This window comes from Eretmochelys imbricata, chromosome 9 (genome assembly GCF_965152235.1).
Source record: "Eretmochelys imbricata isolate rEreImb1 chromosome 9, rEreImb1.hap1, whole genome shotgun sequence".
Lineage (NCBI taxonomy): Eukaryota > Metazoa > Chordata > Testudines > Cheloniidae > Eretmochelys > Eretmochelys imbricata.
The window spans coordinates 58,336,219-58,358,863 of NC_135580.1; the positions used below are offsets into that span (position 1 = coordinate 58,336,219).

At 47.3% G+C, this 22,645-nt stretch overlaps 1 protein-coding gene across 2 annotated transcripts; it reads right to left on the minus strand.

Moving 5' to 3' along the window:
* Nucleotides 1-1,122: 1,122 nt before the first annotated feature.
* Nucleotides 1,123-22,367, minus strand: CLIC2 (chloride intracellular channel 2). 2 transcript variants are annotated; one of them, XM_077825977.1, is made up of 6 exons: nucleotides 22,030-22,357; nucleotides 14,440-14,549; nucleotides 13,305-13,430; nucleotides 10,521-10,627; nucleotides 8,580-8,761; nucleotides 1,123-3,262 (listed from the first exon to the last, which is right to left on the minus strand). In XM_077825977.1, exons 1-6 carry the CDS (start codon nucleotides 22,084-22,086, stop codon nucleotides 3,101-3,103), a joined length of 744 nt encoding a protein of 247 aa, XP_077682103.1. In that variant the 5' UTR covers nucleotides 22,087-22,357; the 3' UTR covers nucleotides 1,123-3,100. The 2 variants fall into 2 exon arrangements, with proteins under 2 accessions (XP_077682103.1, XP_077682104.1); XM_077825978.1 differs by lacking the exon at nucleotides 13,305-13,430 and having other exon boundaries at nucleotides 22,030-22,367.
* Nucleotides 22,368-22,645: the final 278 nt, after the last annotated feature.

Below are 22,645 nucleotides of genomic sequence, written 5' to 3' on the forward strand. Positions count from 1 at the left end.
AACCACAAGGCAGCTGCGCTGGTTTCCTGCACATCACATGACTGACTTGGTCTAGCAACAGGGACAGCTAAGTGGGAAAAAGAAAAAGAAAACCCATTGCTGATCATTTTCTAGGCCTCCAGGATATGCACTTAGCAATTGTCCATCTCATTAGGTTTGCCGCCATTCATTCCCCCAGTTCTAGCACTTGGTGGCTTAACCCCACTTGGAGCTATTTTATTTAATAAACCCTGACATGTTTAATACACGTTCTTGATTTCTTGTGCGTTTGGCTCTTTCTCTTTACTCTCTGAGTCCATCTTGTTTAGTGTCTTTGGCCCCTCTACTTCCCTCCCTTGCATTGCACAGAGGAAACAGGTGGAAGTAAATGAAGCATAACAGGCTCACAGCAAGGCAGGAAATGCTGCTGCATGGTGGCATCCGATGGCACTGTGTAGAATGCTCAGGCAACATGGAGGCCCTTGCACACCAGGGACTGAACTGGGGACCTCAAGAGCTAAAAGCACCAGTGGCTACAGCTTGCTGCTGCTGAACAGACTCATGTTTGCCGTGGATTGGCGCCGTGATGGACATGGTGAAATGGGGGATGGGGCCTACCCCTTGGGGAGAAGTCAGGGATCAGTCCCTGGATGCAGAGTGTTCCTCCCCCAAATCCAAGCACATGGTGCAGAAAGCAAGGGTGGAGGTTACTGACCAGCAGTAAGTACCCCCAAATGCTCTGCACCCCTCACTGGTGGCATGGGCACTTCAGATATCAACAGGGGACTAATGTCAGCACAGCAAAGAGACAAGCCATGCTGCCAAAACTGAGGGGCCTGAGAGCCCTATGAAGGGCCATGTCCTCAACCAACGTGTGGTCAGCAGGCCCCTTCCTTTGCACTGTTCCTAATGCAAGTGAGTGACATCATCAAGGATACCACAGCTGTTGCTATGCAGCTGTGGCTTCTCCCATTCTGCAGGTTCTGAGGGAATTACAGGGGCCGTGGAATTCCTGTAGAACTGGGGATGCAGAGCAGATGCGGTGTGCCACCCAAGAGCAGGCTGCCTTCCAGGTGGTGTCTATATCCCTCTAGTCTGTACAGCATGTTGAGATCCATCCAGCACAAGGGACAGCACAGAAAATGGAGGTTATTATTACTGTTTATTTTAGAAGGGCAATTAATATTCACTTTCTCATGTTCCCAGCACAACCAGACACCTTTTTATGCTCTACTGCCTTCTCTAGCTCTCAGTGTCTCCTGGACAGCAGTCTGGGGCCGGGTTGTGAAAGTTGTATATAAAATAAAGTTTATTATCACTTTAATGAAACTAACAAATATATCAAAAGCAGAATTGCGAGTACACACTTTTTAGTGCAAAAGTACAAGTAAGAGAGAAGTTTAGTGAGTTTTCTAGGGGGCTTTTACCATCTCAGTGCCCAGTGCAGATCTGTAATGCTTAGTACATTATAGGCATGCCATTGCATTCTACAGAATATCTATGTTGCCATTAGCTTCTGTACTATTTGGGGAGAGGGGACAGATTCCTGGGTACAGATTTTGGCAGGAGGCGCCAGCATCACAAATCTAATGGAGGAGGGGAAAGTGTGGCCATGAGCACTGAGCCAGCCCCTCCCAGGAAACCTCTATCATTTGCCTCCTGGACTATGCCGGAGCTAGTAGCAACTCCCAAGGTCACAGTGGTAGAAAAGGGCCTCAAGGGTCATACTTCTTGAGCCAGCATCAGTCACTCCATGCTTACGTAGGCCAGATCCTCAGCTGGAGTCACCTTTCAATGGAACTGTGCTAGGCTCACCCAGTGGTAGAAATGGACCTGGGTGCTCTGTGCACACGCACACACAGTTTGACCTTGATACGCTGCACATCAATTACAAAAACCCTTTTGTTTTAGAAAGTAAATCAATTTTTGTCCACCCTGGTTGGCTGGGCAGGTGGGTACAGCTTGTGTGGGATCAGGGGAAAGAAAGTTCACAGTCTCTTGCCCAATCATGGAAAACTCCTGCACTGCCTGTACCTGAAAGGGGAACCTCTCCTGGTCAAGCTGTGTTGCTGCGGGGGGTCAGGGAGATCTGGAGATGGAGCACCTAAGTCTTAGCAGTCCACATTCCAGGAGTAAGACGGGGCAGTTCTCTTGCAAGAGTTTCCAAGCTGATCACTGACACTTACCAGGTGAACTTTGTATAAGAAATGGCTCTTTGCTGCTGGTGCTCTGTATTGAGATTGTGATATGTGTGAGCCTGATCCACTTCGAACCTACACCTACATGCCTCAGGAGGAGCTCCGCTGAAGTCATTGGAGACAGAGCAATGGAAACCTGGTATCGGAGGAGGGGAAGGCACTGTAGTTCAGTGTCTGTTGTTGGTATGTTTGTGACTTGCAGAGCCTCCCATTCTAGAGCCTTCACACAGCTCCTCCAGGGCACCTCATTCCTGACCTAGAGCAGCCCCCGCTGGTGCAGCCCTGTGCTATCTCTCGATGTCTTCAAATGCCTTTCCAGAAATATACTTTAGCCAAACACAAGTGATTGGGTTCAAAGCAGGGGTAAGTGGGTGAAATGTAATGCCCTGTGTTATACAGGGTAGGTAAGTCTAGATGATCTGATGGTGTCTTCTGGCCTAAACTCTATGCATCTGTAAAAACCCATTTTTCTGGGATCTAAGACATCATTTGTATCCCACCCTCCAGATTCAAAAGGGTGATACTTAAACCGCACTATGCCACATGGTCACCAGCTCTGCGCAGTTTTGCACAATAAACATTGGTGAGCCCACAAAATGGTTGGGAATCCTAGCCTCTAAGGAATGACAAAGCAGCTGCCTTGGCAGCTGAGTGGTGCCATTTCTATACATGCAATGATTATAGCTGTACAATCAGGGTGCAGTCAATCTACACATGAGTAGGGTAGCTGCAGCAGCTGGAAGCACGGGGTTATTTCTGAAAGGCAGTTACTAATTACATCATAATGATTCCTGCAGTTCCTAGATCCTGAATGTTTGCAGGTGACAGGACTGGGCTGTTCTACTGGCGTGGCCATTCAGAAGAAGGCAGGTTTCATGGCAGTGTTTCCAATGGAAAGAGGGGTTTCAAAAACCAGCTGCCCCCTAGGTCATCTTCTTGGCAACGCTGGCGTAGGTGCGTTCTATCTCCTCGTCGGCTGGGCATGTGTGGCTGAACTCATCACGGGAGTAGGCATTGTGGAGGTAGCGCCAGATGCCTGTCATTTCCGCTGGGATCTCGAAGTCACGGTATTTCTTGGCAGCAATCTAGACGGGTGAAGGGTGAGAAAATGCAGGTGATTATTAGACTTCTGGGTATCAGGATAAGATCTGGCCCCATGGACCTGGAAGCCCACAGGCTTTGTTGTTAAAGCACTGGTCTGGCATGCAGAAACTCAGGATTCACTTCCCAGCTCCATCATTGGTTCCCTGGGCAACTTTGGGCAACTCACCTAATCTCTCTGTGCCTCAGTTCACAGCTGTAAAATGGGGACAATAATCCCACCTTGGGCCATGCCCAGCACAATGGGGCCCCAGTCTCAGCTGGGGCCTATAGGTGCTATAGTAGAACCTAAGAGTTACGAACTGATCAGTCAACCACACACCTCATTTGGAACTGGAAGTATGCAATCAGGCATCAGCAGACAAAAAAAAAAAAAAAAAAAAGGCATTACAATGATGTGTTAAATGTAAACTACTAAAAAAATAAAAGGAAAGTTTAAAAAAAATTTTTGACCAGGTAGAGAAACTGTTTCTGTGCTTGTTTCATTTAAATTAAGATGGTTAAAAACAGCATTTCTCTCCTGCAGAGTAAAGTTTCAAAGCTGTGTTACATCACTGTTCAGTTGTAAACTTTGAAAGAACCAGAACATTTTGTTCAGAGTTACGAACAACCATTCTCAAGGCATTCGTAACTCTGAGGTTCCACTGTAGCATGTTGGACCAAACAGGACTCCATGAGCAACTAATCTTGATTTGGAACTCCCAGGGTGCCCCCTAAAGGTTGGCCAAGGCAATCCATGTAAGAGCGGGAGTGAAAATCATGAAGTGGATGAAACAGTGAAGTCCACTGAGTTCCCACAAATCCCTCCTGTCCCTTCTGGATCAATACCCTCATTCAGAGGAAGAAGACAGCCAGATTTGAAGCTCAAAATCTCAGCTTTCTTGGCTCATCCATCCAGCATGTCAGGGATGGCTATTACACACTGTGCTCTGTTTCAGAGTAATAGCCGTGTTAGTCTGTATTTGCAAAAAGAAAAGGAGTACTTGTGGCACCTTAGAGGAGGGTGAGAAAACCTGGATTTGTGCTGGAAACGGCCTAACCTGATGATCACTTTAGATAAGCTATTACCAGCAGGACAGTGGGGTGGGAGGAGGTATTGTTTCATATTCTCTGTGTATATATAAAGTCTGCTGCAGTTTCCACGGTATGCATCCGATGAAGTGAGCTGTAGCTCACGAAAGCTCATGCTCAAATAAATTGGTTAGTCTCTAAGGTGCCACAAGTACTCCTTTTCTTTTTGCAAATACAGACTAACACGGCTGTTACTCTGAAACCTGTCATTATGCAAGGCACTGCATTTAGCCGTATGGAGTGGAAATCTATCAACTGCATGAAAAAACTTGCACAGATACAGACAGACATCATCTTCCTTTCCAAATGCAAACAGATGGACATCGTACCAAAAGGACTGAAGGTAAAAAATCCATTACAATCTACATACCACACAGACTATGCTGACAGCTTGTGCCACACGCTCTCAAAGAAACTGCGGAATCACCTGATCAACATCCTCTACAGCAAACAGGGAAAGATTAAGAATGAGCTCTCAAAAATGGATACTCTCATAAAAAAACAACCTTCCACACAAACTTCCTCGTGGCTGGATTTTACTAAAACTAGACAAGCCATTTACAATGCACACTTTGCTTCTCTACAAAAGAAAAAGGACACTAAACTTTCTAAACTACTACATGCTACAAGGGGCCACAGCAATGGTTCCCTGAACCCACCTAGCAATATTGTTAACCTATCCAACTATACTCTCAGCCCAGCAGAAGCAGCTGTTCTATCTCGGGGCCTCTCCTTCTGCCCCTCCACCCCCACGAACATGATACAGTTCTGTGGTGACCTAGAATCCTATTTTCGACGTCTCCGACTCAAGGAATATTTCCAAAATACCTCTGAACAACATACTAATCCACAGAAGTCTCCCTACCAACACTACAGAAAGAAGGATTCTAGGTGGACTCCTCCTGAAGGTCGAAACAGCAGACTGGATTTCTACATAGAGTGCTTCCGCCGATGTGCATGGGCTGAAATTGTGGAAAAGCAGCATCACTTGCCCCATAACCTCAGCCATGCGGAACGCAATGCCATCCACAGCCTCAGAAACAACTCTGACATCATAATTAAAAAGGCTGACAAAGGAGGTGCTGTTGTCATCATGAATAGGTCGGAATATGAACAAGAGGCTGCTCGGCAGCTCTCCAACACGAGTTTCTACAAGCCATTACCCTATGATCCCACTGAGAGTTACCAAAAACAACTACAGCATTTGCTCAAGAAACTTCCTGAAAAAGCACAAGATCAAATCCGCACAGACACACCCCTGGAACCCCAACCTGGGATATTCTATCTACTACCCAAGAACCATAAACCTGGAAATCCTGGGCGCCCCATCATTTCAGGCATTGGCACCCTGACAGCAGGATTGTCTGGCTATGTAGACTCCCTCCTCAGGCCCTACGCTACCAGCACTCCCAGCTACCTTCGAGACACCACTGACTTCCTGAGGAAACTTCAATCCATCGGTGATCTTCCTGATAACACCATCCTGGCCACTATGGATGTAGAAGCCCTCTACACCAACATTCCACACAAAGATGGACTACAAGCCGTCAGGAACACTATCCCCGATAATGTCACGGCTAACCTGGTGGCTGAACTTTGTGACTTTGTCCTTACCCATAACTATTTCACATTTGGGGACAATGTATACCTTCAGATCAGCGGCACTGCTATGGGTACCCGCATGGCCCCACAGTATGCCAACATTTTTATGGCTGATTTAGAACAACGCTTCCTCAGCTCTCGTCCCCTAAAGCCCCTACTCTACTTGCGCTATATTGATGACATCTTCATCATCTGGACCCATGGAAAAGAAGCCCTTGAGGAATTCCACCATGATTTCAACAATTTCCATCCCACCACCAACCTCAGCCTGGTCCAGTCCACACAAGAGATCCACTTCCTGGACACTACAGTGCTAATAAACAATGGTCACATAAACACCACCCTATACCGGAAACCTACTGACCGCTATTCCTACCTGCATGCCTCCAGCTTTCACCCTGACCACACCACACGATCCATCATCTACAGCCAAGCTCTGCGATACAACCGCATTTGCTCCAACCCCTCAGACAGAGACAAACACCTACAAGATCTCTGTCAAGCTTTCTTACAACTACAATACCCACCTGCAGAAGTAAAGAAACAGATTGATAGAGCCAGAAGAGTTCCCAGAAGTTACCTACTACAGGACAGGCCTAACAAAGAAAATAACAGAACGCCACTAGCCGTCACCTTCAGCCCCCAACTAAAACCCCTCCAACGCATTATTAAGGATCTACAACCTATCCTAAAGGATGACCCAACACTCTCACAAATCTTGGGAGACAGGCCAGTCCTTGCCTACAGACAGCCCCGCAACCTGAAGCAAATACTCACCAGCAACCACATACCACACAACAGAACCACTAGCCCAGGAACTTATCCTTGCAACAAAGCCCTTTGCCAATTGTGCCCACATATCTATTCAGGGGACACCATCACAGGGCCTAATAACATCAGCCACACTATCAGAGGCTCGTTCACCTGCACATCCACCAATGTGATATATGCCATCATGTGCCAGCAATGCCCCTCTGCCATGTACATTGATCACACTGGACAGTCTCTACGTAAAAGAATAAATGGACACAAATCAGATGTCAAGAATTATAATATTCATAAACCAGTCGGAGAACACTTCAATCTCTCTGGTCACGCAATCACAGACATGAAGGTCGCTATCTTAAAACAAAAAAACTTCAAATCCAGACTCCAGCGAGAAACTGCTGAATTGGAATTCATTTGCAAATTGGATACTATTAATTTAGGCTTAAATAGAGACTGGGAGTGGCTAAGTCATTATGCAAGGTAGCCTATTTCCCCTTGCTTTTTCCTACCCCCTCCCCCCCCAGATGTTCTGGTTTAACTTGGATTTAAACTTGGAGAGTGGTCAGTTTGGATGAGCTATTACCATCAGGAGAGTGAGTTTGTGTGTGTATGGGGGTGGGTTTTTGGAGGGGGGTGAGGGAGTGAGAGAACCTGGATTTGTGCAGGAAATGGCCTAACTTGATTATCATGCACATTGTGTAAAGAGTTGTCACTTTGGATGGGCTATCACCAGCAGGAGAGTGAATTTGTGTGGGGGGGTGGAGGGTGAGAAAACCTGGATTTGTGCTGGAAATGGCCTAACCTGATGATCACTTCAGATAAGCTATTACCAGCAGGACAGTGGGGTGGGAGGAGGTATTGTTTCATATTCTCTGTGTATATATAAAGTCTGCTGCAGTTTACAATGTGCTCTGTTTCTGCAGCAATCCTCTCCCTAATTTCAAACTTATTGTTCATCATGGATGAGATCGATGGGTTCAAGGCTGTTAACTCCAGAAGCAAGGGAGGGTTGCAGGCAGGAGGGGAGCTGTCCACCCAGTCTGGCTTTGAACCAGAGACACAAAGGTGTCCCAGCGCTTCCAAAAGTACTGGCTGTGAAAGCCATACTCCTGAAAATAACATCAGAGCTTCACACTGGACAGAAGGGGTGAAACCTTTACTTGGGACATTGCCTTTGAGAGCTAGCCAGGAGCTGCCCAGACTTTGGTTGACAGTACTGTGTTTGGGTCTGGCTAGTACTGTTGGTCCCTCACGAAGAGCAGGGGCTGGAGTGGGGTTGTCCCTACAGGTTTCTCTCCTGTGCTTTTCCTGTTTAGCTTTAGATCCCGCGAGTGATAGAGCTTCCTTCACTCTCCTTGGGATGAAATTCACCCATGTTTAATGCTCAGACCTGGCTCAGCTGTTCTAGCCTCCCTTGCCAGTCCACTGCTCAGCTAAATGCCCTACTGAATGGACAGGCGAGACAGAGAGCAGGGGATGGCGCCAAAGGGGATGAGTACAGACAGGCTTGAGTCAGAATATTCTGAGCTGGAATTGGACAGTGCCTCAGCTCCCCAAAGCTTCACAAGGTCAGATATGGTGAGCTGGCTCTAGTTGGGAGTGTAAAGGAACCTGTACTGCTTTGGGAGGGGATTCTCCCAAGCCCCTAAGGCCCAGATCCTCAAAGGTACTCATGTGCCTAACTGGCATTGATCTCAATGAGGAGGTAGGCCTAAGTGATTTAGGAGCACAAGTCCTGCTAACTGTCACAGGACCTTGCACTCCCTGGGCATGAAGGCACTTTTGAAAATCCCATACTTCGTGTGCTGGCTGCCCTTTGACCCAGAGGTTGTGGCCTCTGTAGCTAGCAGGTGGATTTACTTTGATGATGTGCAGCTTGGGTAGCAGATTGCAGTCAGCTAATGTCAGCCTGTTCCCATCCAGGAACTTCCTGTTGGAGACCAGGACTTCTTCGGTACTGTCCTGGTCGATTTCTTCAGGGAGTGGGTTGTTCAGGTAGTTATCCAGGCGTTTGAACTCCCTCAGCAAAGCCTTCTCAAAATCTGCACCCAAGGAGAAACCGCAGTGTTAGTGTGAAAGACCTTGAGCAGATTCTGCTCTCACACCCACCAGTTTTACTGCAACTCCACTGATTTCAGTAGAGTTACTCTTGATCTACACCAGCCCATCTGAGATCAGAGTCAGGGCTCCTGGCATGAGATCATAGAATCATAGAATCATAGAATATCAGGGTTGGAAGGGACCCCAGAAGGTCATCTAGTCCAACCCCCTGCTCGAAGCAGGACCAATTCCCAGTTAAATCATCCCAGCCTGGGCTTTGTCAAGCCTGACCTTAAAAACCTCTAAGGAAGGAGATTCTACCACCTCCCTAGGTAATGCATTCCAGTGTTTCACCACCCTCTTAGTGAAAAAGTTTTTCCTAATATCCAATCTAAACCTCCCCCACTGCAACTTGAGACCATTACTCCTCGTTCTGTCATCTGCTACCATTGAGAACAGTCTAGAGCCATCCTCTTTGGAACCCCCTTTCAGGTAGTTGAAAGCAGCTACCAAATCCCCCCTCATTCTTCTCTTCTGCAGGCTAAACAATCCCAGCTCCCTCAGCCTCTCCTCATAAGTCATGTGTTCTAGACCCCTAATCATTTTTGTTGCCCTTTGCTGGACTCTCTCCAATTTATCCATATCCTTCTTATAGTGTGGGGCCAAAACTGGACACAGTACTCCAGATGAGGCCTCACCAATGTCGAATAGAGGGGAACGATCACATCCCTCGATCTGCTCGCTATGCCCCTACTTATACATCCCAAAATGCCATTGGCCTTCTTGGCAACAAGGGCACACTGCTGACTCATATCCAGCTTCTCGTCCACTGTCACCCCTAGGTAATAGATAATGAACCTGCCCCAATGTGTAGGTATAGACACAATCCACGCCCTGCCCCCACCAAAAAAATCTCCACCCTCATAGACAAGTCCCTGATACTTGTACCATTGAGCTGGGCCATACTTGAAGAGGGGTTTCCACCTGGGACCACTGTTGGGATTTTGGTGGAGAAAACCCAGAATATATCCTTTCGGCACCTTCCAAAGAGCTATAGGATCTGAACATGCCCCTAATACGTATTGCCACCTTCTCTGAGAGGGACTGGTTAGAGGGGGTTGGCCAAACCAGTGGTAGACGGCCTCCCCAAGCCCAGATCCACCAAACACAGTGCGATGTCCCGCTGCCCCCAGTAGGGTGTGCCAGAACTGCTCAGAGTGTGTACAGAACAGGGCTCTGTGCAGGCAGAGCTATCAGAGCTGCTCCTTTAGCAGCCACCTATCCTGATGCTATGCTGCTTCCAGGCCTTTACAGCACAAGCTATGGATCATGATCCTCAAATGGTGCTGGGTGAAAGGCAGGGTTGCTTCTGTCCTTCCACTTTATTGCTTTAATTGCCAGGGGCATCACTTGGGTGGGTGGAGTGTGGGAGACAGCGGGGACTCCAGCCCAGCCATAGGATGCCCCTCAAAGAGCAGGAATCCTGCACACAGGAGTTGTCACCAATACTCAGCACCTTTAGATCCCTGCCGCTGCTGCTGAGAGGCATTCCTCCCACCTCTCCTGGAAGTTCTGTAGCTCCCATTCTGTGCACCAACATCCCCAGCTTCAGGAACTGTGGACAGCTGAGACACCCTCTGGATCCCCTTGGCTGAGCGAGCTATTTTTCTAATAGGTTTTGCTTCAGGATCCAGGGAAGTAAATTTCCAGGGGAAATGATGGACTCAGAATAATAAATAAAAATACCCCAGGGTTCCTTACTCTCATTTGCTTCCTTGTGGGGATTCTTGATGTATGCAGAGAACTTGGCAAAGATGTTGCTGCCCACATCAAAGGACTCCTTGTATTTGGGGCTCAGGTGTGGGTACCTTAAACAGATAAATGCACAGAGTCATATATGGAGAATTCACTCTGCCATTAGAAGGATACTCAGCTGCATTCTCTTCTAGTGACTATAAAACCCACGAGGACTGAGATGGGTTCAAAAGCATAAAGCCCTGCAATGATCAACCTCATCTAGCTTCCTGCCCAAGGGATAGAGGGAAGCTCTGAGCTCTGCTGGCACTTCCAGGATGCTGGCTTTAGATAGGTGTGCACAGATTGGCACTGAGGGGGAGATGGAAACTCACACAGCTCCCATGGGGAAATGCCTTTTGTTCTCGAGGTATCCCAGTACACCCTGCATGCCAATATCAGCTCAGCTGTTGTGTTAGGCCCAGCCCTGCACTGGCCCCAAGATGGGCTTTGCCAGACTCAAGGTCTGTCAACACTGCAGTCAGAGCGGGGAATGCAGCCCGTGTAGACAGACCCGAGCCGGTTCTGACCTAGCTAGCTCCGGCAGCAATAGCAGCAAAGCTGTAGCAGCGCAGGCTAGCGGCTCCAGTACCTATCCAGTGGCCTGGGGTGAGGCATGAGAGAAGAAGGTTGAAGGGTGTCCCAACATAACACTGTTGCAGGTATCAAAACCTCTCCTGGCAAGGGGTCCTGTCCTGTAACTAGACCAGACCATCTGGGCAGGTAATATGCTTTTTCCCATGAGTGTGTTTGTCACAGTATGGCTGTCCCCTTTAAGGAGAGCAACCCCAGCTCAGCCCACCTGTAGGTTATTAATGCCATGCCCAGGCGGCTGGTTGGCAGCTAACGAGTGCCTGGACCTGGGGAAAGGTAGTTCAGGTGGCGGCGGGTGCACCTAGAGGAGGTTCCACAGGAGATCAGCACTACTGCTGGCTGAGCTTTCCCAGGGCAGGATGGGGGCTAGCGGACTCTGAAAATGCAAGGGAAGTAAGCCTGCCTGGATTATTACTCAGGCCATGGAGGAGGCTGTGGGACTCCTGAGTTTAGGGGAAGAGGCTTGAATTAGCTCCCAGAAGAAGGGGAAGACTTGAGGGGCTAAAGAGCTTTGAACTCTCTACAGGAGTTAATCTATAAGCCGTTGGTCTAAGTACTCTTGTCTGGGAGAGGAGAAGGCAGGACTGCACCATGCCATTGCACTGAGTTGAGACTCACACCTGCCTCATCTCTGTGCTGTGCCTTCTGGGCTGAAAGCTGTGAGGTGAGTGAGGATGGAGAGCAAAGCCTCAGTGTTTCATGTGCTCAGCAGTCGCCCAGTGAAACGCTTGAGCCTTGAGCGTTGGTGTGTCCCATGGTCGCTAAGGGTGCACTCCTCCAGAGGCATTTCAGCCCCTAACTCCCATAGGAATTAGGCCTCTCAGGCCAGGGCTTTCAGAGGGGCTCAGTCCCCGCCACTGTGGACAGATTTGCAAAAGATCCCAGCACCCAACATGTGCCCAATGTGCTGAGCTCGTTTGCAGATCTGGCCCTAGGACTTAGAGGGTACCTTGGATTCCTCTAGCATGAGCTCCTGGAGTGCCCGCATGCCAGCTTGCTTGGGACGTGGGTGCAATGTGGAAAGGGTCATGCAGTGATGACCTCTAGCTAGGTATGACCCAAAGTCTGACTAGGCACAAAGGGGAGTTTTCAGGGCAATATGGAGCTGAAGGAGGAACCCTGGGCTAGGATTCTGCTCCCTCCTATCCAAAGAGTGTTGCTTTGGGTTCCATCCAGACAGCCATGCAGCCAGCAACATCTGGTAACTCATCAGGGGCGTAAGGGGGGGAGACTCGGGAGAGCCACGCAGCTTTCTACAGCTCAGGATCTGGCCTAAAGCCCCAGCTGTGAACTGTTCCGGCCCTTTAAGGTGTCTCCTGTTTACCACCGCAGCGAACGGTCGGGGAGAGAGCCAAGAGTGAGCGCATCATAACCGCTCGGCCAGGAGCTGGCTGCATTCCTAACCCCTGGGCTGGAGTGTTCGCTTTGGCTCAGCTACGTGCACCTGCCCCTTTCAAAAACAAGCAGAAAAAAGGTTTTTGAATCCCTTCCCCTCCCCTGCTTCAAAAATAACGGCATCTGCTTCTTGGGACTCTAAACCGATCCACCTGCACGTTCTCACCACATCCCCCACCCCTGTGGCTTGCCTGTCGAGCCCCTTTCCCTCTTCGCCTGCATCCAGAGATCACACAGTGAATTTCCTTCCATTGTGTTATTTCACAGGCCAAACTGTTTCCTTGCTGCTTAGCTATTCATAGAGGAAGGGGGTGGGGGGTCACAACCTTAAACCAACGGTCTCACACTAGGCAAAAGCCTATCTCTGCTTCTTCCCATGGACACACAGCAGTACCTTGGCCTGAGCAATACCTTCATGGAGAGAGCAATACATTGCTCAGAGCAAGGGACTAGAACCAGGGCTCCAAAATTCTGGCTGCCACTGGCTCCCAGTCCCTCTCTGTGCCTCTGTCCGTGCCCCCGCCACACAAGATAACAAGATGAGTACCATTGCTGAACCGATCAATGTTTGCAAAGTGCAAGGAGTGAGAGGGGAGGCGGGGAAAGCCCAGAATTGGGTAAGTGTAATGGCCACTACTGCACCCATGCCATTCGAGCTTTGTCATAGCCACGGATCTAGGCCCAGTGTTCTGATCTGGTGGCAGTTCATATCTCCTGGCTGGAAGGTGGCAAAGAAGTACATAATACTATGATATTAAATACTTAGGAGGTGCCAGCATCTGCTCCAGGAACTCCTCGATCTTAATGAAGTCTGTTTTCAGCTCCTTGTTGAACAATAAGAATGGAGGGTTGGTCCCTGGAGCCAGAGATTTCAGTTCTTCAGGTTTCCTGAAATGAATTTTTTTTTTAAAAAAAAAAAGAGGGATTCACTGCTGAGGTGAAGGCCTCACTGCAAGTGCAGTGTCACAATCTCATCTCACCACCATGCACAACCACCAAGAAGAACATAGAATGGTAGGACAGGAAGGGACCCTGAGAGGTCATCTAATTCAGCTCCCTGCACTGAGGCAGGACCAGTAAACCTAGAACATCCCTGAGTGGTGTTTGTCCAACCTGCTCTTAAACACCACATGGTGAAGGCATCAAATAGTGAGAGACACAGATTAGTACATGGAGGAGACACAGTGGTGAAAAGGAATCATGGGCCCCGTGTTTTGGAGCCAGAGCCATGCTGATCAGCAGAGGGAGCACCCTAGATAAAGGGCCAAATTATACCCTGAGTTCACAGCTCCCGTTGACTTTGCTGGCCATTGGGATATCCATTTTGGCAGCCCATGGGATATGTGTAGTCATTTCAATTTGCCAAGAGGGCTGACTGCCATCTTGTCATGGCCCTGTCACTACAGGACATCTTGCATGAATTTCCATGGACAAATGTTTGTTGTTCACATTGTGTCCCCAGTTGCTTAAGGTACAATGGCCTGAACTTTGATTTTGGGGCCAAATTCCCTGCAGGCTTATCCCCTGTGTAATTCCATGGAGGACAGCAGGGGTGGGGGGGAGGGCGCATAAGTGAGGCGAGAATTTGGTCACAGCTAGACCTCGTAATGATGCCAGTCAACTACATCTATGCCAGTGACGTGGCAGATGTAATGAAAGGAACGTGATGCTGACAGCGGGAAAGATCTGAAGTGTAGATTGAAGAGCAATTGAGCCACATGACACTAAGATTTTGTTTCAGAGTAGCAGCTGTGTTAGTCTGTATCCGCAAAAAGAAGAGGAGTACTTGTGGCACCTTAGAGACTTTGTTGGTCCACACAAACCAAGGGGCAGCCCTGAGCTTTCCTGCTGTGTACTCTGGATGTCTCACTGGCAAGAATTACCTCTGTTCCCTTACCTTGTCATGTCCACTGTGGTCACGTTGAATTTGACACCTTTGAGCCACAGAACCATGAAGAGACGCTGGCAGAAGGGACAATTCCCAATGTTCTCGCCATCCAGGCCAGCCTGCAGAAGGAGCAAAATAGACCAATGCTGCTCACTGGGCATCAGATGTCTCCCACAGCTGGGCCTCTGCAAGTGGCTTTGGGCAAGTAGCTGCTAGCACAGCTCCGGGCTTGGTAAACAGGCAGTGGCAGCATAACAGGTGATTCACTGGTTTCATTGGGAGTTAGGCCCAGATCATCAAAGGTGCCTTTCTCTCCATTTTTTTAGAAAAGGAGATTCAATGCAACATTATTGTTGAGATTTCAAATGGACCAGAGATGGGAGATGCTCAGATGGTTCTCATAGCAATTATAATTTAAGTCACATGGCACATTTATAGTCTATCTAGATATAGGCCCAGGCTACACCGTTTGCATATGTGTTTAGGTTTTTTAAGGGATATGTTAGGATTCAGGGGTCCAGTCCATCCCATTAAACAGAGAGACACCTAAGCATGAAATTCAGATCTAGGTTTGTGTCTGTATTTTGGAAATCCCTTCCCAGAAGTCTGGGGGTGGTTAGAGGTTGAGGGTCCATTACAGAGACAGGGCATCAGGCTGTTTGAAATTACATGGGGAAGATGAAGGGGAGAGGTGGGGGAAGCCGAGTGCATAGACAGCCTAGTACCGGGGAAGTGCAGTGGCCACTACAGCACCCATGCCATTCTGAGCTTTGCCGGGGCCATGGATGTAGGCCTAGCATTCTGATCTGGTGACAGTTCACAGCTCATTTGCACAATTGTGAATGATCACACATGAGGCAAAGCAGGAGGTAATTAGCCCCTAGTACACTAACTTTCACACAGACTTGGGGAGCTAAGTCAGAGGAGTTGTGTAAGGGGGGGAGGTATAAGTTATAGGTGGCAGTGGCCATAGGCTGGATTCACTAGCCCAGAAAGCCTGCATTGAACCCCTCCAGTGCATACAAAAGCAAACATAACATTATCAAGTCACACTTAAGCAACCCCCTGAAAGACTGAATTTAATCTAGCTATTTATACCACCCTTGTCACCATGGTATCTGAGCACCTGAAATGCACCAACACTGATTGTCATCAGAGCAGGTGGGCCATGCCCCTAGTGGGGCTGCTGGGTTCATGAACCAGCACCACTCACGGTGATTCTTTTGTAAGCCAGTGCGATATTGTTTCTGTTTCCTGGTGGGAGCTGGGTCAGAGGGGAAGGCAGTATGAAAGCTCTCTGTGCCCCTTGCTGCCATATTTTTGGAAAGCCTGTCTCTAGAAGCTGGATTGTCAGGGGCTCTTGAGACAGGAAGCGCGAAAGGGAGGGGGAGGCTGGTACACTCAGCACTGGTGGTAGCAGTCAGGGAGGGAGGCACAAAAGGAGGATGGAGTTTGATAATGGATTCAACAGGAAGGGAGGCTCCTCACTGGCAGGAGGAAAAACTCAAGAGGGAGGGTGTGGGAGAAAATGCACTAACATGTTCCAGGAAAACAGTAGTTTGTTTTCTTTTCGCTGTTCACTTGCTGATTTAAAGGGACAAGGCATAAATTCCCAAAGGCTCAGATTTTCCATGAACCAGACAAACAATTCCCTTTTTAAAAACGAAAGTCAGTCTTCAGCCAGTGCAACAAAAATGAAGAACACTGCAAGCCTACTGGGCAAGTCCTGGGGCTACCTTGTCAGACACAGATTACACCCCTCATTCTCTGTAGAAATCCTAATAAACAAATACATCTAGACAGGCTCCTCCAGGAGTCTTGCATGTGTTTGGAAGGCTCTGGGTTGACTCCAGCCCAGGTCAGTATAGGAGAGGCGGGATCGTTCAATACAAGGCTATGATAATTCTCAAACTGTTGGCCCCTTCTCCAAGTGGGGTTCTACTCTGAAAAGTGACTGTAATAACACCAGCTGGGGGGTTCCACATTTATAAATCCATAAGCTGGGCTCATTCTCGGGCATCAGTCCCAGCACAGCAGGCTCTGCAGGCCGCACTGGGCTCTCAGGGTGACGTTTTCAGAAGTACCTAAGGGTAGATTTTTAAAGGTCGTTAGGCCCCTAACTCGCTGGCATTGGCCAGCTCCAGTGTCTACACAGCAATCTTACTGCCCCGCAGCCCAAGCCCATAAATCAGGTGGCCCAGGCCAGCCGCAGGGGTTTTATTGCAGTGTTGACATACGCTTAGGCACTGGGGGAGTCTCAGTCCCATTGAAAGTCAAGGGCCAGACTTTAGAGGTGCTCAGGTGCCTAAAGATGCAGCTAGGTGCCTAAGAGGTACTTTAAAAATCCCACACAAGTTAGGCACCCAACTCCCATGGGCTTTCAGTGGAAGTGAGGCACCCAGCCTGCTTAGGGCTTTCAGAAATCCCACTAGGTATCTGTCTGCAGCTTTAGGCTCCTGCACCTACATAGCTTGGAAAATCAGGCCCCTGCTCACATAGGCACCTTTGGAAATTTTACCCTGATCCATCAGACTCTTGTAAAGACAACTAGTGCATCAGAATTAAACCAAGGAAAGTTGAAGGTTTAAATAAACAAAATGGCAATTTAAAAATGTTCCCCCCTTACCTTTACTATGCTGAAAAGAAACTATTCAAATGAATATTCTCCCAAGAGTATTTTCTGATACGATTTCTGATCAAACAGCTGTGTAATCAATAATTTCCATCTCAAGAGTCATATGGAACCGGAATAAGCCACTAATAACTATAAGGCCTCAGCACTGCAAACGCATACATGCCTAATTTTAAGCTCCTGAGCATTTCCACCCAAGTCAATAGGACTATTCAGAGACTGAAAGCCAAGCCCATGTGTTTGCAGGACTGTGCCCTCTTGCTGCTGAAGCAAACACCATTTAGAGAATGGGGGGGAGGGGAGGAAATCACAATAAAAGAATTAAGAGAAATGGAGTAATTTAGGTCCAGATCCTCAAAAGTATTTGGGTGCCTAACTCCTATAGGTTAGACAAACAATGAAATTATGGCAACAAAGGTAGGCCAAATAGGATGAACTGATTAACTATGAACAAATGGATTAATATGATTTTTAAAAATCAATTGGTATATCTACCAGCACTCAGACGTTCTTCTGCCTCACCTCCGCTTCATGCCCTTATCTGCTGTGTTTGTCACCCCCTCTTTTAATGGGTGTGTAAGAAAATAATTTGGACTGCTCACAAAATCCTACTTGTTGATTTTAAAAAAGGTAATAACTAAAATCTTTTCAAACAGTCATATTTACAAATGAGGAAAATCTTCTGGGTGCTGAAAGCTTAGAGAGCTTTATTGCCTTTCTCCGAGATCTTTACTACTGCAGAGAATTGAAAAAATACCAAACCCGTAAACCTAAGATGGAGACTGGCTACCCTATAGCCACTGATAATGAGAAGCTGAGCTTTTCGGTGCTAGATGGCTGATTTGGATTCAGACTAGGCCACAGACAGCTGGAAGTCATTACCTGCTGATTTATGGAGACCTATTTGCAAGGAGTGAATGGTCTCCTAATTCCACAGCTACAATACAAGTGGTACTGAAAGAATGGTGACAGGTTTCAGAGTGATAGCCGTATTAGTCTGTATCAGCAAAAAGAATGAGGAGTACTTGTGGCACCTTAGAGACTAACAATGTATTTGGGCATAAGCTTTCATGGGCTAAAACCCACTTCATTAGATGCACGGAGTGGAAAATACAGTAGGAAGATATATATATATATATATATATATACAGAGAACATGAAAATATGGGGGTTGCCTTACCAACTCTAATGAGACAAATCAAATAAAGTGGGCTATTATCAGCAGGAGGAAAAATCACTTTTGCAGTGGTAATCGGGATGGCCCATTTCAAACAGTTGACAAGAAGGTGTGAGTAACAGTAGGGGGGAAAATTAGCAAGGGGAAATAGTTTTTAGTTTGTATAATGACACATCCATTCCCAGTCTTTATTCAGACCTAATTTGATGGTGTCCAATTTGCAAATTAATTCCAGTTCTGCAGTTTCTCACTGGAGTCTGTTTTTGAAGTTTTTTTGTTGAACAATTGCCACTTTTAGTTCTGTAATTGAGTGTCCAGGGAGGCTGAAGTGTTCTCCAACTGGTTTTTGAATGTTATAATTCTTGACATCTGATTTGTGTCCATTTATTCTTTTGCATAGAGACTGTCTGGTTTGGCCAATGTACATGGCAGAGGGGCATTGCTGGCACATGATGGCATATATCACGTCATGCTAGTGCAATTTGCAATTTGATAAATGGCCCCTTACAATACACTCCTGAGCTGGAAGGAGCTCTCCCTGCCATTGCAATGGGGGCAGCCATATCATCCAGGCTTGAGAGTTCAGTGACAGTTAAGGAACAGCCACTGGGGAGGGAGAGCCACAGACACAGAAAGATTATTGCTTGGGTGACCCAAAGAGAGGACCAATCTTGCCGACCAAGGGGGAATGAAGGGATAGAAATTGATTGGAGCAAAGTGCCAGAGTGAGGGCACAGGGAAGATCTATATTTTTTCTATTCTTTTACAAATTAATCCAAAGCTGAGTAACGTTAAACAGAGCTGAATTCTAACAACAGAATGATGATTGTAGAAAAAAGCCAGTCCAGTGACAGACAGACAGATCCTTAACTCATATAAATTGGTGTAGCTCCACCAACTTCAGTGGCGCTGCACTGATCCATAGCAGCTGAGGATTTGGCTCTTAGTTTAACAGTTCAGGCAGTGGCCAGTCTATCACCAGTTCTGACACAGACTTCCTGTGTGACCTTGGGCAAGTCACTTCAAGTCAGATTTTTAAAGGTATTCAGGCACTAACCCCCCTGGAAATCAAGGGAAATTTGGTGTCTTTAAAATACATCCTTAATGTCTTTGTGCCTCTCTTCCCCATCTATAAAATGGAGATAATCATTCCTTTCTCCCACCCCGTCTGTCTTGTCTTCACCACAAAGTTGACTTGAGTTATAACTCGAGTCCCATCCGGACACAAAACTTTTGACTCTAGTGTGGTGATGCTGTTACTTCCTGTAGATGAGCCCAAAGTGTGGGTATAGGGTTAAAGCTCAAGTTAGTACAACTTGTCAACTGCTGGAATGACCACTCTGCAGTGTGAATGCAGGCTAGCGTCACTCGAGTGCTGATAGTTCTCTGATGACCTTCCCACAATTCCCCCTGTGCCCAGAAAGGAGAGGCAAGTTTCCCCACAACCCACTGACAAAGAGATCATAGAGTGGCTCAGCCTACAATAATGCAAAGAACCATCGGATGGCCCCCAGCAGCCGTCATGCCACACATGAGTGAATGCAATGTATGCTGGTGTGGACACAACAGCTCAAGTGTTAGTCCTCCGTGTGGCTGTTCTCACATACGTGAGGCTAACTCCAGAGGGGTAAATTGAGTATGGCTAACTCAAGTGAACTTCAACGAAGACATGCCCAGGGGCCATGCCAGGGACTGTCTCTTACTATGTGTTTGTACAGTGCCTGGCTCAACAGCGTATGCCTCAGGAATAGAAATAATGATCACAAATAATAGCTTTTACCATCTGAAGATGCATGAGTTACAAGGAAGAAAAATCAAGACCAAGAAGTTCCCAATAGATCTTCAGGAACTGCCACTCTGGAAACATTAGCAAAGGTAGGTAAAAGGGCAGCTGCATCACACCATCCATGTCCTATGGGTCAATATCTCTGCCAGGAGACTAGACCAGGTGCCAAGCACCCAGTCCTGTAAGGTGCTTGGAACTACGTGTTCGGCACCTTGCGGGAAGCACTCAGCATCTCACAGGATTCTTCTCCCCCACAAAACAGTGTCGGGGTTTAAGGCCAGATTCTCTCCCACCAACACTGGTGTGAATGGGGTGTAATTCTAAAGTTACTCCAGTGTTACTTGGGGAGCAGGATCTGGCTCCTGATCTGAGTGCCTACAACTCCCATTGGGATCTGTGGTTGCTCAACACCCCTTTAGATCAGACCCTGTTTCATTAAAGCCTGCCTGCCAAAGATGGTTAAAACACAGAGACTGTTACAGTAGGGGACTGTTAGTTTACCACCGTACTACTTGTTCCAAGGGGGGTTTTTACTGCTAAATTAAGTAAGTTTTAGGGGAAGTACTGACTAACCGTTTGTTTTCTGTTTCTCTTCTCTAATAAAAAGCCCCTTGATTCTGATGCAGTTTTGAAACAATCTTGTGTATCATATTCCTGCCTCTCCCTAAGATAGTTAGAGACTAGCTAGGTAACAGTGATAAAACAGGGAACCACAAAAGCATTGAATTCACCAGCAAAATACCCTGGGACAAGTTTGGTTTTATCAATTGAAGGACAGTAAACAGGAGATGATCTTAATGAAGTATCTATGTTCAGCAGCTTAGCCTAGGCTTTGAGAGGTTAAGGACAGATAATATCTTTTACCTAACCCTGAATAATTTTACTTTGGACAGTCCTGTACATCAACAATGAGAGTGGAGTCTGAGTCCCTAGATTTCTAACATAGACCGAGATAGCCTTCTGTTATTTGCTGCGGGAAGGATTCGTTGTAATAGTTGGGGAATAAAACCTCCTGTCTCATTTAAATGACACTTTTAGAACATTAAACATTTCTTTTTAAAAGACTCAGAATCTCAACAATATTTGCAGCCTCAAATCTTGAGCATTTGCTGTTTGCATCAAAATGCCCTAGATAAAGTCACGTGTTGTTCTATTACTGTGATGGTGTAATCAATGGCCAGCCAAGTAACAAGCACAGGGCCGGGGAATTTAAAGTTATGGAAGTTGTTCAGGGTCATGTCTCTCTCTCAGACATTCATTTGGAAATTCAGGATATCTGATTTATTTATTGCTCTCTCCACTTCTGTTAAGAATGTTTTGAAGAGGGGAGTTGAAGTGTTCCAAAGGAAATCCATCCCCAAAGCACTTAACTGAGGGGAAAACATTTCCACAGCAAAACAACTGTCAGCTGAATAATTGACACAGACAGAGTAAAAGAGAGGCAGAGCAGTTCAGAGAGTCTGTCTTGCAATCACAACTTGGAGAGAAGCAGAAATTGAATGAATGTGTTTGTATTATTGTCTGTTATCTCTTCTGGACAGGATCACGCCTTATCTGTCTCTGTAAGGCACATGCCATATTTACACTGCTGTACATATGATTTATATCAGCATAACAACAATTAACAACACAACATCACACCAAAAGAACTTGATCCCCGTGATAACTTTATAACCTGACGGTTCCTTTGGCACTATGCAGTAGAATGCATAGATCCCTGCAGAGCCCAGACTCAGAATTCCTCCAGTCTGGGCATGCTTGGCACCCTTTTCTGCCAACCGCTGTGCACACACACATGTAGTCACGGGTCCATTTGACCATATGTACCGCTGACAATTGCAAATGGGACAATGCCCCCCCACTCTGAAATGATAAAGAACTTGCAAAAAAATCTGCAGGTAACTTCATCAAAAGCAACTGGTGAGTTTAGTGGGTCATTGTCCTTCCTGCCTGGGGTGAATCCAGTGTGCAGAATTCATAAGCGTACATGTCTCTGAAACTCACCTTCACGAAAAGCTCAATCTCGGGCTCCTTCCGAGGGCTGTGCCACTGGCTTGCCATCCTCTCTGCTTGTTCAAACTGCTAGCCGCTCTCCACTGCAACAAGTTGCTCTGTTCTCTGCTGCTATTGAACCTCTGAGTGGAAGCAGGTGGCGATCCAGTGGGAGAGCCACTGGTGTACGGTGAAGGACCTCTCTAATGAAGATACACCAAGCCCCGTTGCCAGCTTCACTCACCAATGGGCAGTTCTATCGTGGCTCTTTTCCTTCCTCCTCCTGAGTTCTGAACTGAGGAGGAGTGACAGAGTGTGTGCAGCAGCTGCTGGAGGGGCAAGGGTATTTCCACAAGGGCCTCCCAGTTGTGACTCAGCATCCTAATCTATCGGAGAGCATGCATGAGGTCCCCCTGTCAGCTATCAAGCAGACCAGATGCTGCCCTGAGCTCTCTCTGAGCTGTGGGCTCATGTCCCAGAAAAGATCCTTCCACTTCTGTTACTGTAACCTCCCACCCATGAGATCTTTTATCACAGGAAATGGGCTGGAAGTGTCTTGTGCTTCATCAGTTGGAGAGATCACTTATCTAATTATCCTGTCCAGGAGGCAAAAAGTCCCCAGCTCCAG